General features: G+C 33.3%; 1 protein-coding gene across 3 annotated transcripts in view; it reads left to right on the forward strand.

The window, feature by feature from the left end:
- Positions 1-607: 607 nt before the first annotated feature.
- LOC134535948 (GTP-binding protein 2) overlaps positions 608-19,422 on the forward strand; it is a 50,958-nt gene continuing 32,143 nt past the window's right edge. Inside the window, exons 1-3 of one of the 3 annotated variants that reach the window (XM_063375368.1) lie at positions 608-836; positions 11,807-11,976; positions 15,848-16,072. In XM_063375368.1, the coding sequence (XP_063231438.1) occupies positions 11,812-11,976; positions 15,848-16,072 (390 nt within the window). In that variant the 5' untranslated portion in view covers positions 608-836; positions 11,807-11,811. Of the gene's footprint in view, positions 837-4,323; positions 4,862-8,554; positions 9,052-11,806; positions 11,977-15,847; positions 16,073-19,422 lie in introns of those variants that run through there. The other 2 variants (XM_063375370.1, XM_063375369.1) reach the window with 2 other exon arrangements.

Here is a 19,422-nt window from a genome sequence, read left to right on the forward strand (position 1 = left end):
CCACACAATTTAATTCTCGCGATAGTGCTACATGGACAGGAACCTGCTTTGGTGTTAACATATTGACACAAAGCGAGCACAAGCTTAGGGTAGAATGCGCACATTATACCCAGTAATGAGTAAGCGATTTGGCACAGAAAAGGCATCGATGGTTACCAAACATTCGCTATAATGCATTGAAATCATTTTCTAGACTCTTGCAGGGAACGGTTTATTAAAACGGTTGCTCTTTCTACCTACCGGGGTTTGGGTTTTGATTCGTTCAGGAATACGGTCTACTAGTTACAGTACGGTGGTATCCTAACAAGGTAATGCTCATTCGCTATCTTACTTGAATGTCTTGGAATTTGGCTTATTTAGTTTACAATTGTTTAAATATTTTTATTTGTTTCTAATGAAGCTAATATTTGTATTGTTATTTTAAAATAAATATTATGATACAAACATAAAAATTTACTACTTTTATTAAATAGCGGACTACATTCCCACTTAAGCACACATGTTGACTGCACAAATGTCTTTTAATTAGAATTTTTAACAGTATGATTTTAAAATTAAAAAAAATCACTGTTATTCAAATATTAATGTATTCATATTTAATGTTAATTACATTAACGGACCAAAATGTTTAATTTTTGTGGAATTTTTTGTATGTGTGAAATTTTTGTGTAGTAAGTTCGGAAAACTACCTGAAGGCAGTAGGAATGGTGATGATCGTGAGTTGTGTAAAGTTTACAATGTGGCGATGCAGGGTAATTCCTGGATTGCGTTTGCGATTGTTGTGTAATGGCGTGTGAGGTGGTTCGTTTTACTCTTGTGGAAACAAAAATTGGAAGGTAATGTTATCTGTTATGTCCTAATGTTTTTATAGTATTTTTCCTTCACTCTGTGATTGGTGAAAAGTTGTGTAGCCTATTTTATTTACAAAATAGGTCTCCCTATTTTTGGATTTTGATGTTACTTCGAAATAATTTACTCCTAAATATTTAAAACTAAATCTAAAACTAAAACTAAAACTAAAAATTAAAAAAAGTCGGGTGATATTTTTTGATTATTAAAAAATGTTGTTTGTAAACATTATTGTTTATTTTAGTCTTTTTGAAACATCTTTTAATTTTGTTTGTACACAGTAGTACACTTATTATTTACAAATGCACATTACGAAGGTAATGCAAATTGTTAAACGAGGGGTTGATTAATAAGTTCACATTAAAAATGTTGTAAATGTTGTACTTAAAACATAAATTTGTATTGGTGTACTTATTCCCTTATAAATTCTCATTTGGTATATGGTTTATTGATTATTATGGAGTAATTGCTAAAAATTTTAAATATTTAATTTTAATTTTATTTTTATTGTTATGAGTCCTGTGTAATGAAAAATGCAATATTGAATCCATTTTGGGTTTTTCAATGACAGTGTTACAAGCAAAAAACATTTAAAATCAATTTTCTCTTTTGTAAGAATCATTCAAAGTTCTCTGATGCTCTTACGCATTTCCATGTGTCAATCACAGTTACTTATTTGATAATAACAATTCTTGCATGTTTCATAAATAACAACATAGATGACACACATAGGTCCATGTATTGTGTGCTATGTAGTTGATTGTTATAAACCATAGAATAATTGAAGATTTTGGGTCTTATCCAAAGAAAATTGCCAAAAAATATTTAGAAAGATATGCTTTTTGGGTGCTGCAGGTTTTAGTTCATTATACCTTCAGCAATCCTTTTGTTTTAATTCTCACCTATTTACAAGTTGTTTCTATTTGTAATTGTTCCCTTGGAAGAGATAGAGGGGTTGCAAGGTTAAGCTAGAAAATACATAGAACCTATGATGCAGGGATGAAGGTGGTTGTTAACACAGAAAAATTAATAATATATAGTTTGTAATGAATGTAGCTGACATAACCTAACCAACTACTTATTAACATATCTTAAATATAGGTAATATATGGATACCTCAGATGGTAATAGGAGGGGTGGTTGTGTTATCTATTTTGAAAGGAGAAAAGCAGAAGGGAAGTTTTATCAAACCTTTATAATGTTAATAATAACACTTATTCTGAAAACTTAATTTGACTTGGTTCTTGTACAATCATGTGAGTTTTACATTACCAGTGTAATGTTAGCGGTTAGTCCATGCTTGCAATGTTCAACACAAAATGTTGTTATTAAAAGTCATGTACATGTCAGTTTGTTTGCCTTACTCCACATACATTCAGCTCATTAGGAAAAGGGGGGGGGGGAATCCCTCCCTTGACAGTTGCTTATCATGGAAGGCAAGATTTTTGACCATGTGTCCATCATAGAGAAGGCTTTTGAATAATCTTGATTTTACATTAGTAACATAATGTTTGAGAGTTGAATGTTTGTATGTTAGTGTTTGTGAAATAGAAAGATAACATGCTTTGCTTCACAATTATTGCTTTATTAATTTAAAAAAAAAAAAAGAATGAATGCTAGTTATTTGAAATGATGTTTTTTACTAGACACATGGATAACATAACACATAAATAATATTATTATTATAAATTGTGATCAGTAAGCCTGGTCATACATAAGTATATAAAGTGCTACATAAGTAAAGCATCCTTAATTGTTTTTAGTTGTTTGTGTTGTTTTTTTGTGTTGAGAGAGAGATTTAAACATACATTAAAAATCAAAAATGTAAAATTGGCATGCAACAAGCTGTTCAGCAGTCCAATGATAGTGTATCTGAAGTTTCAGAGTTTTTCATTAAAAAAAGAATTTTGTAAGTGTGCCTATTTTTTTATTTCAGCAGCCACTAAAATTCCATAAAATCAACCTGAAAGGTCTCTAATTTAAATTCAAGTCCCTAAAAGTCCCTTTTTCAATCTTGGTGAATAATGCACTTTTTTTTTTAGTTTGATAAGACTAAACAACATTCTAATGTCAGAAACTGTATTTTGTTAACCTTCTTTGTTAAGTTTGTTCTTAGGTATACATTGATTAAAGATGTGCAGTCATTTGCAGAAAAAGTATTTACTATAAGGCAAACAATTTTTTTGGAAGCATTGCATCAGACATTAAAATACCAGTAAGTTCATTACAAAGAAATTGAAGCAATTTGATTAGATTGGATTTGACTTGTGATAGGGCTTCCGCCCGGTGGCAAGGAGTCCTCCCCCCCTCTCTTACCTACTAGCCCAATTTCTGAAGCCTCTTCCTCAAGTCCTTTCCTCTTCTCACATCTAATAACTTTCCCTCGATCCTATTCCAGTCCTACCTCCTTCCTCACCCAGAATTTACTTGCCTTCCTCTTTCCGTTCTTCTCCACTCTCTCTGAATCTTCCACCCATGATCCCTCCTCCCTTTGTTCAACCTGTCTCCCAGCATCCCCCAGTCCCCCTCGCCCCTTGACACCCAAAAAAAAATTGTGTAACTATAAGACATATTTTTGAGGTAAGGTTGGCAGAAGAGGGGAAGATGCTAGTATTGTAATATGTTTATTTATTATTTATAATGCAATGCTTCTCCTAGCAGACCAGTACACTGCCAATACCACAACACTAACAGCAGTATACACAATACTACCACGACTGTATTGAGCAACACAGCACCTATGCTACAGCGGAATATATCACCGAGTGGCAGGCTGTATACGCAACCATGGATAACAAGTAACACGCTAGTACCATTGAATATAATATATTTTATATATATTCAATGCTAGTACTACCCAACATGAGCACTACTATTAATTAAATCAAAAATCACCAATACCACAAAATATGAAGAAACATAGAATGACTCACCTTCGCAATGACTTCTCACCGCTCACAACAACCACTTTTCCAAATGACATGCTGACACCTTGTTCCAAATATTCAAAATGCTAGAAATCATATCCTGTTAATGACATGCTACTGGAAAATAATTCTGTTTCAGGTAATGAAATAATACTTTTATAGTTTTTCCATTTTACAGAATGATTTAAAAAAATGTGAGGAAGTACAGACAAAATAAACTCTTGAATTAAGTTACTACATTTTGTATCTTAGCTATTTCAGATGCTTTAGACTATATTTTTGCAAACAGTTAAACTATATCATAGAGGTAGGAAATATTTATTTATTTACTTATTTAAGTATTTATTGAAAATGTGTGTAAAATATAAAATGATTTCAAATCATTTTGTTAGTAAATATTATGTAAGTTAAGCCTTTTGTATAAATTGTAATGAATATAAACATAAAGTTCAATACATTTGCTTCTATTTAAAGTTTTATCATGTCAAAGTTTTGATTATGAGATGTTTATTATCAAAAACTTGAAAAAAAAAGTTCCATAGTTGTTAAAATTGGTTAATCTGTACTAGCCTTTGTTATTTGATTTGTTAGTGGAACAAAGTTATTGAATTTCTGACAAAAGTTTGGGGTCATTAAATTAATAAATTAAGCACTTATTAGTTAAATCCAACCTGTTCAGAATTAATTGTTTATACTGGGGAGAATCTTGTACAGATATAATGGATATTTGAAATACTGTTCTTGAATGGTTGGTACACCCCTATATGCCATTATGTTTTTTAAGTGAAATAGGGTCCCGTCTTTGTTGAAGCTGTCTGTAGTCATATAAAGAAATGCTCGAGCTGTGGGCAGATCACAATTTTGGCTCGTGGTGTTTGTTTGGAAGGGAGGCCATTCAGACTATTTGTAGCAGGTCCCGAAGGTTGGTGTGCCAAGTTCTTCCCTGTTGATGTAGCCTGGTGCCAGAATTAATTCTGTCTTCTTCTGTCGCCCAACAGCTGACTTTTTGTTTTGAAGAACTGTTTTGCTGTGGTTTAAGATGTCCTAAGCACTTTGAGAAAGGAACAGAGTTGAGGTTTTGGTTTGTAAGTTTTTATTCCAAAAATGTTTGTGTGCGTTTCTTATTTGTGCTCCGTTTCAAAATATCCCAGTTTAAATAATGGAGCTTTTTATTTTGTCAATAAGAATTTTGTTTCACTAGTTTACTTTTATTTAAAAAAAAAATTTTAGAAAATTGATTTGTTAAAGCGCTTGTAACATCACAGTGCCCCATAGAAAAGTAATATAATATTGTGGGTAAAATCATTTCTTAGATAAATACCCTACTTACAAAAATTACCTTGGTTTTTTCCAAATTGAAGGGAAAGTATGTGTTTGGCCTTATTAATAGTTACAAATCTGAATATAATTTTGTGGTTAAAAGTCATCTTTTCGATAAATACACTACCTTTAACAACTACCCATGGTTTCTTCCAAACTGAAGTGAAAGTATGTGTTTGGCCTTATTAATAGTTACAAATTTGTGTATCATTTGAAACTGGGAATGAAAATCCATCTGTGACAAATTTAAAACTTACTTTAGCTTGTGCGTACAAGTGTTCTGTGGACACGTTTATTTGATTTAGGTGTTTGACTCCTACATTGTCTGCATTACTTTTTTTGTGAGAAAAATCTGTTTGTTGGATTTATTTCTAGTGGTTTTAAATTGTGAAATATCATGAAATATCAAAGGCAATCCTCCCATCCAGGCGATCATGTTTCCCTGCGGGGATGAACCAGATTTTTCACAAGTTGGGAATGTGACAAATGTTGCCATGTGCGGGTGTAATTTCATTTTAATAAAATTTCTTGGACATACGCCATTGTAGTTTTGCACTGTTTGTCTAGGAAAAGTTCAAGAACACAAATTAAAAAATAAAAATGAAAACATAAACACACAGAGAACAAGTCTAAATCAGCTATATCAAACAGATAAACCCAATGCTTAACCTGAACAGGTATTATAAACAACACATTTGTGCCCCTGTTTGTAGTTAGGATTTGTTACTATTGTCATTAGGCAAAGCAAAATTATCTATGTGCCATTTTTTTTTTAAATATTTTCTTAATCAGTTTTTTACAAGGTTTTTACATTCCAAAGTTTGCGATAGTTAATAGGAAACAAGAAGGAAATTATCAGTTGTCACATTATGGTCTTGTCAGCGTAAGATAAACATTTTTGCCAGCTTAAGATAAGCTTTTTTTTCAGCTTAAGATAAGCTTTTTTTCCAGCTTAAGGATAAGGAAATCCAGAGAACTCATTTTTATTAGAATATATTCAGTTTTAAGATAACAGTTCTTTGCTTTCTAAGATAAAATATAATCATTCAAGAACCTTTGCAGAATTTGTATTGACTCACAAACGAATGCAGTATTTACTTGTCAGTTTTTGTTTGGTTAGGTAATATAATTAAAAAAAATAAAACAAAAATGAAATTTATTTTTGTGGGATAGTAATCAAATTAATTTTTATCTTATTAGTGTTCAACATTTGTTTTGCCTTTTCACAATCAATCATGAACTGAACTTAATTCATATTAAATCACATTATTGATATCCCCTGCTAATAGTACAGTTAGCTGATAGAACATGGTGGCTCAAATTTGTTGAAGACATCCTATCTCATGTCTTCATACTTTAATGCAATACCATCCAATTTAATCTAATATTTTAAAAAGATGCACGTTTTATTGTGGATGGTGTAGGTCAATAATTTAGCAAAGGGACTGGTAGGGTGAAGTATTCGTCAAAAAGGGAGGAAATTCAAAACAGTGTGATGTAAATCTCATTTTATTAATAAATTAAATTAATTTTTTATTTCATTGAATCTTTGATTATAGTAAGCACCATACCTATACATACAAGTCATTTGTAGATAAATTCTCAATTCCCATAGTATATAATTACATAGTAATTATATCATACTTTTTTAGTCCGTACTATATATATTCTGTTAATGTTGAATCATCCATCAATTTGTAACTGATGTATGTATCTTAAGTTTTTTTTTTGAAAAATATACTTACTAAAAGTTTAAAATTATTAAACTTGTTAGAATTTTTTTTTACTGCAAAAATATAAGTTATTTTAGTTTCTCAATGACTCACTTTTATTTTAGTATGCTAACAGAAATTTTTCTGGGTTTTTTTCTTAACAAAACCATTCCAATGATAAGAACTGGAACGGGTCATGATTCTGCTTATTTAGAACATATTTTTATTTTTGAAAAAGTAATGATTCGGTGGAGGATCTGTTTGGATAAATAAGTGTTTTAAGTATAATTAATGGGGATGATTAAGAGATCTAAGTATAAGCTGTTCAATCCTTCATACTTAAATCTAATTCTTTGTTTTGTTGTTTGTACAGTATAAAATATTAAACAGATAAGAACTAAAAACCAGTATTTAGTTATGAAAAGTCAGTTCATTATTCATGAAGGCCAGTGAGTTTTTAAGTGTAAGATTGAGTTACAAATTTATTCAACTTGTTTGAAAATTTAAAAATTTGATTACTTTGGAAAAAAATACAGGATTGAATAATTAATTATTAAATATAAATGTATGTAGTAATATTAATTATATAATATTTCGGACTGTATTTATATTCATAGGTGTTAATAATATTCAGTCATTAGTAAGCTTTTTTACTTATTTGTTACTATTGCTAGCTTGGCTCCAAGAGATACAATAGCTATCTATAATCCATACCAAGAAAGGAGGACTGTGTTTCTATGAGTAACCTGATAGCTAAAGAAGGCATTTTATGGTTTTATTTTCAGCTTAATTAAATTTTTTAAATGGAATATTTTGGTATTATTTTTTTAAAGTTATGTTTAGTATTTTGTTAAAAAAATTATAAATTGACAAGTATTTGTAAATTTCAGATATAAGCATCAGAATATGTTATGTAAAAATGAATAATACCGTATGCATTATCCATCAAGAAACACAATTAACGTTCACATTTTATTTGGTCTGTATATTATATTACTAAATACTAAAAAAAGTCCTTTAATGGATGTTAAATAATAATATTTCTGTGATTTTAGTGAAGTTTTGAATAAATTAGGTTATATTTCATGGCTAAAATTGCATGTCTGTGGTTACTGGTATATGAACATGAATTTTCTTTGTTATATGGTATTTTGATTGACATTTGAATGTTATATCGGTATATAAGTGTGTCCAGAGTGTCCAGAACTGGTGCTGAAAGTCACTCTATATTTTAATTCCCGGCAGCCTTTTGCTTACTTGCAGTTTGTTTTTTTATGCCTGAATTCGGTTAATAGTCACACGTTAAATACAAATAGTTATAGATTGTTCACTATTCACTTTATTATGTGGAAATAAAACATAAAAAAGGTTTTAGCTTTCTAACATTAAAATAGGTATGTTTCTGCAAATAGGAGGTATATTTAGTATTGTATTATTTTCCTTTTATATGTATACTAGCTAATGCCCGGCATGCATTACTATGCCTCTTAATTTTTTTTGTTATTTGTTTGAAGTAGGTATCCATGTACAAATCATATCACCCTCTATATTTATGTCTCTTTATAAACTCACTATATTTCTATATATAATAAATCTTTCTCTATCTCTATATATATCTACATTACACTATCTATATCTCTTTATATCACTCTATATCTCTCTATGTATACATTTTTCTACCTATATCTTAACCTATCTCCTTTCTATATATATATATCTTTATATCCATTGCTCTATCTATATTTATATATCTGTATATCTCCCTCTCTATATCTATATACTTTTCTCTATATCTCTTTCTACATTTATATCTTTTTACCTATCTGTATTTTTATTTATTCTTTTACCTGCCAAAGGTGTACAAACGAAAACTTACCATATATATAAAATATACATATATAAAATATACTAACACACACACACACAGACACACACAGACATACATCCTGAAATTGGTTCACACCCAGTATTTGTAGACATTCTGTTCACCATATATACATATATAGTCCCTGCACAAAGCTTGAGTCAGGAAGCTGATGCAACGGCCAACACAGTTTAGGGAGAGGCTGATGCAATCGCTGGGTTGGTGGGATGTGAACTTGGCAGCCAGTGTTCGATTCCAAACACCATCCTGAGTTCTTGTACCTCTTGGTGGGGCAACTTTGCAGTTCTTTGGGCTAGTTAAGAATATTTACATTCCTACAGTGGTGTTCAGAATCTCTTCTTTTTTTCCACATAACCTGGTAAGTAGTCTTGTTTTAATTTCCTTACCGTAGACTACGTTCACTCGTGTCTTTATTGCTAGAGGCTAAACTGCCATTTGTTACTCAGTCATTGTTAGCGACCATTGGTAAATAGTACATCAAAATTCATAATTTTCTTAAAACTTTGTTTTGGTTTTATAATGTAAGCTGTATTTTGATTTATCTATTTTACATTTGAGATAAATTGTAGGCGTGTAATTGTTTTAACTTAATCCAGCAAAGCTTGTTGTCAGTATTTGTAATAAAATAGTCTATTGTTTCATAGGTCCAATCTTCTGGCTAATTGTAGAGGTTCTGGCTGGTGAGCCAAAATCAGGATTGTTTCCCAGCTGAGTTTGCATTTTTTTCCTACTCTATAAAATATTTTTTTTTTCGGGGCTTCCAGTTCAGATATTGTGTTCTCTTCATCTGGATACAGCATAAGGCAGTGGTGAACCGCTGCAGAATCATCTCACCCTATTTTGTCACAAAAACACCATGGTCTGGGATTCAAACCAACTTACCGGCCGATCAACATAATATCATTGTTGTTATTGATACATAATTGGCATCTATGGATTAAGAATAAGCTTGTTGCTGCATTCTGTAGCCATCCTCAGATTACGTTACAGTGTGCTTGCCCTGCAAGTTGTGTGTATCTATCGTTTCCCTCTTTGGCGTGGTTGCCGAGTCATGCCGTGCAGACCTGCACATTGTCTGCGGAGAGTGTTGCGTAACTGCTACTGTTGTAACGTGCAGGCTCGCCGGGAAGGATGAGAAAGTGCTCCGACGTAACTGGGTCGCTGCTCTCGACCGGCAAGACTTTCTCCCCTGTGTGGTTTGCGTGGGTTTGTGTTGTCTGTGAGCATCTTGTTACTTGAATGGTAGGACCAGTCTTGTTTGTTTACAGTCCACTTTACTGTCCAGCCCTTGTTTATGGTCTGTGATTACCTTTTCCAAAAAAGTGAGCAGTTTCTTTCTTTGGTTTTAGATATTGAATATTTATTTCAGTGGTTGGTTGAAAATATAGTTAAGTTTCAAACGTGAAACTCAAAACTAACAGTAAGAAAGTAGTAGTTAATTTTGGTTTGTATAGATAAATAAATGGCGGGCATTTTTAACATATACCACAAAACTAGCTGAATGAGAAGGTAAGAACATAGTTGAAACAGTATATACAGCTAGTTCAGTTGAAAATAAATTAAAATTGTAGGTGATATGGGGTCACTATTTAAAAATGTCAAAACAATTTAATCTAGAATGCCCCTTGATGATGTACAATATTGTAGCTTATGATTTTCTAAAAAACAAAAAATTGAATATAAATTAAAATATAGTATATATGTGAAGCTCCAAGCTGCATACATGGTTTGACTGTCATTTTTTGGTAAATAATGAAGGCAGAGTTATTTGATTTAAAAAATGTATTAACATATTTGTAAATAATTTTAACATTTTTTGTGTAAATAACCTGTATATACCTGTTCTGGAAAATACAGAACATGAGAACCACAAATTATACAGAGGGATTTAGATGAAGCAATTGTTGAAACTATGTGTAGTTAATCTCATTATAGTTCAGTAACAATTAAAGCAAGACTACTAAATTGAACTCAGAATAGTAGGCTTGATAAACATGTACATCTACAATTCAACAAAAATGTGGATGAAGACAGTTAAAGCAAATTCTAGGACTTTTTAAAATGTAAAATAAAATAATGGGGTAAAGAAATTTATCAGGTTTAAAAAATCACAAAAAAAGACACTGTATATTTTGATCAAATTTTATTGGCATGTCAATACTGATTTTTTTTTAAAAGGACCTTGTATTATGATTTACTATAAATTACGCATGATATTCCTGGGAAATTATGATTGGAGCGTTAAATTAAAGATAATGTATGAACTATAAAATGTACTCAAATGTTTGTTTGTTTTTGTTGTGCTTTTTTGTGTTTTTGTTTTGCTTAGTTAGAACCTTAGAACCTTATGCATGATTTGAATTTGGGATTTCCCTTATATATAGATATGTTAAAAATATTCTTTTAAAGCCACCCAAATCAATATAGTCAATATGTACACTGTACTTAGTATTTTTTTTTACAAATGATTGTAATTGTAACAATTCCTGAAATATGATGCAATGTATGTCTTCTGAAACGTCAGATCAGGCAGTTGGCTGCCTGCTAGCAGCTAGTCGATCTACAGCATACTTTAGCGGATGAATAAAGGTGGTGCTAGGAGATGACTTGAGCTGGTAAAACACAACTAATTCTTAACAAAGAAGTATAATTTAGGGTGTAAAAAAACCAATCCTCTAGAAGTAGCACACACAAACATTTTGGAGCCACAACATCAGAGGAACAGATTTATGTATACTGTAATATTGGATATTTTCTCGGATGTTGCTGTATATATACATATATATATATTTTTTTATTGTCTGTAATGTTTTTCATCTAGGTAATATATCTAATTTTTGGCTATTTTGTTTGGTAAGGAAGAAAAAAACATACACAGCCATACATTATGTTGTATTCCAAATGTAGTGTATAAGCCTAGATTTATATTGTTTGTATTGTTTAATTGTTTTTACGCTGTCCTGCAAGATCTAGTGTATGTGTTTGTCTTTTGCGAGGTCTGTACATACGTTACGCCTACCGTAAAAAAAAAAGTTTTCGAAACTGTTGGTAGGCATGGAATGAGTAAAAGAACGTCTTTTGAAACGATTGTCGTCGTGTCTGTTGGTTCCAAGGCTCGATGGATTTCCTGGCACTGTTCGACCCGACCACGTCGGACGAGTACGTCGAGCAGAACGATGAGTTTGCGGACCACCTCCCTCCGGAGCCGCAGCTCGGGAACGTGGAGTACAAGCTGAAGTTGATAAGCCCTTCCAAGCAGCGCTTTGAGCACTTGGTGACTCAGGTGCGTGTCATCGTGTATTGCACTAAAATACACTTTCTTAGCGACCAGTTGAATCAATTTACCGTCGGCAACTGCGGTCAGAGAGCTTCGGCGGGGAAGCTGAAAAGAGAAAGAGGGGGGGGGGGAGACAAACTCACAGGGAAAGGAGGAGAGAGGAGAGAGGGGTGGGAAGGCTGTGACGTAGCGACATACGAGGCCGCGGGCCGCTTCAACATGCACACCAACAGTTACAAAACTTTAATGGCAATGCATATAAACACGGAAAAAAATACACATAAACACAAGTAAAAAAAGAAACAAAAGGCAGGTAACAATAATCATGGACATAAACAAAGATCAACATACAAGACAAAATACAGTATAAAACAGCTGGAAGACATACTGTGCAAATGATCAATTATTAATTACTAAATAAATTATAAGTTTATTCAAATGCAGATTTTTTTTTTCTTCAAATTGAAAAAAGTAATTAATCTAAAGATAAATGAAGAATTTAATTATTTGAAAAGTGCCAAAATGGTTTGAACAGTTTTCAATTCATTACAATTTTTTATTGTTTGATATTGGGAAATTACCTTTTCTAAAAAGCTGAGCGAGACTACACATTAGGAGATATTCAAAGACGACAATATAGTGTTTACTAACATAATAAATACATCATTAAATACATTTTCTTGGACATAGGCCATTCAGTTTGGCACTGTTTGTCATGGGAAATATTCTTAAATGTAAAATAAGAAATCAAAATGAAAACATAAACCCACAGAGAACAAGACTAAATCAGCTGATGTCAAACAGATAAACCCAACTATGAACCTAAACAGGTATTATGGACAACACGAAGAAGACAGCACAGACAAACACAATCAAACTTAAGAGGCCACTCCAGTGTTTCAGGGGCACTACGCAACCCGCGTTAACCTCATAAGATTCAATGTTATTTTCATTTTGCTTATAACTAATTAACTAATATAGATTTTGAAATGATGCTTGCTTGATATGTAAGACAACGATGCTCTTATCAAAGCCCCTTTCTTCAAAAACGTGCATAAATTATGGTTTTATACTAATCTTTACTAATATGCATAAGTGTATTGTCTAGGTTTGAACCATAATTTGACGCTTGCCCGCCCTTCCTATATTAAATATCACGTTACTTTACGTGATAATTAAACCCAAAAACGAGTTTTTATAAGTTCAGAAGCAATTCAGGGAAAAATGTATTTCGGCAGTAGGCCTACTCACGTAATATGCGGCGACGAATCTGTGCGACGTCGTAGGTTATAAACAAAGCAACGAACAATAGAATAATTCATTAAAGCAACCAACCATCTTTGCCCTTTATTTTTTATGTCGCTTTAACCACACATATTAACGTACTTCAGAATATAATAGTAAATATGGACGAGTTATGTAAACAAATGTATATTTTTCTCTTGCCACAGCTAAACATGTACATTGTGACGCCATCTTGTGACCGGCGAACTACCAACTGTATTTATATTTTATAAAAGTATAAATTTAACTAATTAAGTTGTGAAAGCAAGTTTAAATACTTTTTAATACATAGGATTGAATATTAATGTAGGTACATATAATTATTTATGCCACGTTTATCTTTTCATTTTAATTATTAATATCTAGTTTATACTTCCACCACCAGGGCAGGGAAATTTCAGCGAGATTCATGCGCGCGCATCTCATCCCTTCCAAAGAGGAGTTAGTTCGCCCCTCCCTTCTTTTTTTTCGTTCCCGCGCATTTCTCCCTATATAAAGGCGAGGTCATCCACCTGAAGCCAGTTGATCGGCTCGACGGCCAGTGAGGCTGGATTCCGCCCACTGGCCATAGGACGATCATAGGGGGAGCAGCAGAACGACTGGCTATCCATTTTCTGCTGCTCGCACCCCTCCTTCGCGAGTTAGGCCATCCGAGGACCTATCTCGGCCTAGGGAATTTGTCTCCCTTCCCCCCCCCCCCTTTCTGGACGATAGGGTGTACCGTGTATCAATCCAGTGTATGTAGTGAAAGCTGACGCAGGTGACAAATTGAACTGTTTGGACAATTCAGGTCAATAAAAGTTCCTTGTAAAATCCGACATTTTCAATGAAAAGCTTAGCCCCTATCCCTCACCCCATTAGCTATTCGCCTTCACCAGCCAACTGCGAATCCTGCTGCAAGACCAGCAGCTTGGACCTTCTCCACCCGATACCTGGCTCTCACCCAAGAGAGACATCGATGAGAGAACGAGAGAAGAGGAGACAGGACCACCACAAATTTATGCACGTTTTTGAAGAAAGGGGCTTTGATAAGAGCATCGTTGTCTTACATATCAAGCAAGCATCATTTCAAAATCTATATTAGTTAATTAGTTATTGTCTATTGAATAGAATAAATCAGTTAAAGAACGTATGATTATAACAGTTGTATTCATTCCAGAATATGAATTCAATCCAAATGCTAATGACTTCACAAACTCTTTGTAGCAACAAGTCACTTTAATGCTTTAACATAGCCAATTTTTGAAAAGTAATTAACACAACTTTGTTATGGCCTAAAAACTGTCAAAACCAAATTTTTATTATTTTAAAAAATTAGTTTGAATGGTTTTAAATGTCATGTTGTTGGCAACATTGTTCATAGCCGTTAGGTTGGAGTTCATCCAACTCCTTGTTATTTTATGGAGTTCATTTACTAATCATGACCAAAAGATATGACCATGATGTTTACGTTCGATAAAAGATAAAACCTAAGTTTGTATTATTTCAGAATTAATGAACAGGCGTTGAATTTATGTTTTAAAGATAAGGGTTGTGTGTATTAAAGTATTTTGGATAGAACATTGAGCTTCTGAATTGTGTTTAATTGAATGAGCTTCTACAACCACAGTAGATGTCGCTGTAGCAAAATCTTTTCAATGAAATAATTGTGTTACTACCCCCTGTAATTTCAATGAAATAATTTTGCTAGAGGAACAAATATTGACGTTAAATAATCTGGCAAAATTGTTAATCAGGCTCAGCCATAGTGCTGAAGGTACCAGATCAAATCACCTTTAATATACTAGACTATAACAATGTAAATAAAATGTGATGAATATTTTATTTATGATTTTGACAGTCATACTCAGTAACTTAAATAATGAATTAAAAATAGAAATTATAGAAAAACCTCTACAAATCCAAAATGGCACGAGGTTCATTTTGTAATTTTTATTATGCAAGGGCAATCTTGTAAATTCATGACAATAACTGTTTAATTATTTACTAAGTAAGTGTTGTCTGATAGCGGTTGAAAAGTACACAAGTGTGAGTAATAATAATAGTAATAATAATGATCTCTTGCATGACTTTTACAGCTCCCAGATGACATTTATTTAATATCAGGTGACAAAATATGTGACTATTCAAAAAAATGAAGAAAAAAAAATCTCAGATTAAAGTAATGTCATGAAATATAAAGTATCCTATATGGTCTATGAGCAAGAGCCTGAAGAGTGTTAATAAATTAGCTACCATATGGGTAAGCCATTTATTAATGTGCACTAGCGGGTAGCCAAGGTTTAGTGTGTTGTGTACACAAAGAACGAACACAAATGTTGCAGGTGCATTTTCTTGTGCCGGGCAAAATACGGAACACACGAAAACAAAAGCATGGCTGGACAGAACAACAGACTGGTAGACCAACTCGCCTGTATTAAGTCGCGGCGCGACACGCGGTAGACATTCCCGACGCCACGCTTTGCTTTGTGTGAAACTGACGCAGGCATCCGTTTGCCGGGTAATGCCGCCAGCAGCGAAAGTCTTACCAAACCATCTTCGAACACAGATAAGACAGGAGATTCGAACTGAACAGAGTTTGATTGGTGTGCAGATGAAATGGCGGCTACGGGAAGGCCAGGGAGAGGCCATATACGCGATTGGGGTGGAAGACAACGGGGTCCTGGCGGGCCTGTCGGACTACGAGATGACGGCGAGCATGCAGACGCTCCAGCAGATGGCTTTCAAGCTGGGCGCCACGATAACCGTGCTGCGCGAGAGGGTCGTGAACGGCGAGAACGGGAACGGAAGGAAAGTGGCTGAAGTTCTGGTCAGAAAGGTACGTGCTCCATTTCTTCTCTAATAAATTTAAAGTTTAATTAATTTATACAATTGTTACCAGTAGTGAAAAATTGTTCGTAAGGGTTAGCCCAGTAAGATTCAGTTTTATTTAGTACTAATTTCTACACCTTAAATTTAAGAAGGAAACCACAGTCCAATCCCTGTCCACAACAGTTTGCCTTACACTGATCAGTCAAACATTATCACTGCCCACTGGTGCCTGGGTCGCCAGTGGCTCGCTCTTCTGTCAGTCTGTCCACACACCGCAGTCCTTGACCACTGCCTCACACCACTCACCCACTGTTTTAGGTATTGTGTATAAAGGTTATATTGTAAATTTATTACATTGAAAGCAATGTACATAACAAAAGCGATCTTTTGTCATACACTTTTACAGTAAATGATGTGTTGATCTTTATTACTAAAACTATGTAATTTATCGAATGTTTTCAACAAGGACCTCTGTATAAATAATTTCGTGATATCGGTTTTGTTTTTCTTATTTTAACATATTTTTGGCTTCCCAACACATGCCCCCCCCCTCCCCCCCTTCAAAGAACTACACTACTTTGACCTATTACAACACACATAGTAGTTTTGCTGATCAGTGTGATACTGTTAATATTCTTGTTTAATCATCACTAGGGACCCCAGAAAATGGTAAATAAAACTGGCTCATTTCTGTGTAAAAAAATGACAAAAGCGGTGCAAAAAATCGGTGTAAAAAAACAGTGTGAAAATAAGCAATCGGTAGAGACCCCAAAAATGGTGAAAAAATTATGCTATTGGCGGTGTAAAATAACTAGTGATGGGCCGAGACTCGAAAATTCGAGTCGAGTCGAGCGAGTAGCATCAGCTCGGCTCGGCTCGGCATTCGAGTTTATTTTACTCGACGGGGCGAAACTCGAAAGGAAATTGGGTAAAACTCGATGATAAAATATAATAAAATTGAATTACAATTCTTAATATCTCCTTACGTGACTTCGGCCGACACTAAAAATATGTACGTAAGACCAAAACACGTACTTACAAACAATGACGACAATCGGCCATATTATTTATATTTTAGTTTTACATATTGCCAAGTTAACAGGTTTGACCACATAGCAAAGAAGACGAACACATTTTTAATAAACAAAACACGAATTAAATTTTATAATCATAATATCGGCAAAAATATTACTTTTTTTTTAGTAAATCCGTGCTACAATCGGCGCAACGTTACAATAATAAATTAACGGTAGCGTTATATTTGTGTTACAGAGCGCATGTTTGCGACTGATACGCCACCAATCACGAAATGGCAGTTAAAAAAAAAACTTTGCTCCACTAATTTTAGGAAGTGTAGGTTGGCGAACATGATTTTTTTTTTCCGTGTTTGTTTACACTATTACGTTCGGCGAGATTGCATTTTGTATAATTGTTTGCTATCCAAGTGAAGTGGCAAGTTAAAATTAATTATGAAGTATAAAGTATTTTATAAAGTGTAACTATTCAATACAAATACAAAAGCATGGATTGGTTGGAAGTGCCAGCTTGCGATTGGCCGGCAACGTAACGGCGTTAGTGTTGTAGCAATAATCTTTAAATGTATTATATTTGTTATGGGAACGTTTATTGTAATGTTGCGTTAATTGTAGCACGGCCTTACACTTCCCATAAGTAAAAGTTTTCAAAAATGTTCTAATGATTGTGTGAAACGTAACCTAACCTTCGCGCCAACAAGCCTAAATTATATTCATTTTTTTATTGACTCGTGAATGCTGCAGGCCGCAGCTAACTCGTTCGGTCCAAAATAAGGTAAATATGTAGTTGAGCGGTATTAGCGAAAAAAAATGTTAAAAACTGAAAATACTTTAATTATATGCTCTTTAAATTCCTCTTTTCATTAAAGCCGGCAGATATAAGAAATTCCAAATACTTTATGAGATATCGAATTTTTTAATTTTCATAGTTGGGCGATATTTGTTAAATAAAATTTAAAAATTCCGAAAATACTTTAATTATATGCTCTTTAAATTCCTCTTTTCATTAAAGCCGGCAGATATAAGAAATTCCAAATACTTTAGGAGATATCAAATCAAGTTAATTTTCATAGTTGGGCAATATTTGTTAAATAAAATTTAAAAATTCAGAAAATACTTTTTTCTATGCTCTATACCTCAATTATTGAATTGTATTATATCAGTTAAGAATTTATTCTAAATGAATTATTTGTATTAATACTTGTATTTTAAATATATTTGATTACTTGGGCCAGTCTAAGGACTCTTAGCAGTAAAGTGCAAATATTCAAGCTCGACTTAAGTGTCAAAGATTCAAATAATAATTCAGACTCGAATCGACTCGACTTGAATTTACGATCTACAAACTCGACTCGAACTAATTATTGTATAATTCGACTCGACTCGACTCGACTTAAAAATTTGCAGGTTCGTACATCTCTAAAAATAACTTCATAGCGGATAGGCACTACAAAGTAGCAGACTCTGCCTTACATCGGCCCACTTTGTCTGTTGTTTCATCACACAAGAATACAATCTGTTAGTCTTCTACAGCATGCCTTACTGCTTCCTTATTTGCCTTGCCAATTTTTGGGACATAAGTTTCTCCAAGAGTGTTGGCTGATAGCAAATCACCTGCACCTAAAATGTATACATAACTTACAATATACTTATAAATAGGTAGCATTTATAAGGTTATCGCTGAAAATATTAAGGGGCTAATTTACTCAAAACAATTCTAAGCCAAACCTAACCTGACCTTTTCGAGATTACTGCTGGATTACAGAGTCAAACCATCAATCAATCAGTCAAAAATATCTTGTGGTGTGCTCACCATTTCACAATGCAATCCATCCTATTTATGTGTTTGTTAATCTGCAGTACTTGCATATTTATTTGAAGTAAAGGTATGTTGAGCCTAAAGGTAAGTTAATCGATAATATTGTAGGCCTACATATGCTTATGAACTTTTATTAGAGGGGGAAAACATTTCTAAATAAATAAGGCTAACCTTCTTCAACATGGGTGTTAAACCATTCCCTCATAGCTGGATGATCAGCTTTTTCCAAAGGTATGTTAACTTACAGCATCATATTAACAAAATCAGAAACAAATTCTTGTTTTCTGCACTTTCAAGCTTGTTTGCTTTATTCACGCTGTCGCCTATCGAGATTTGTTTAGACACGGTAGAATTTGCTTGACAAAATAATTGTCTTTTCTGTTTTGTTTTGTGTGTGTCATTTGCCACATGCTTTTTGCATGTGTCTTTGTGTGTCCAATCAACCCGCACGTTGCAGAACTTGCACATCATATTTTGTCCCGCTGATCAAAAATATAAAATCCA

Source organism: Bacillus rossius, chromosome 10 (genome assembly GCF_032445375.1).
Source record: "Bacillus rossius redtenbacheri isolate Brsri chromosome 10, Brsri_v3, whole genome shotgun sequence".
Classification (NCBI taxonomy): Eukaryota; Metazoa; Arthropoda; class Insecta; order Phasmatodea; family Bacillidae; genus Bacillus; species Bacillus rossius.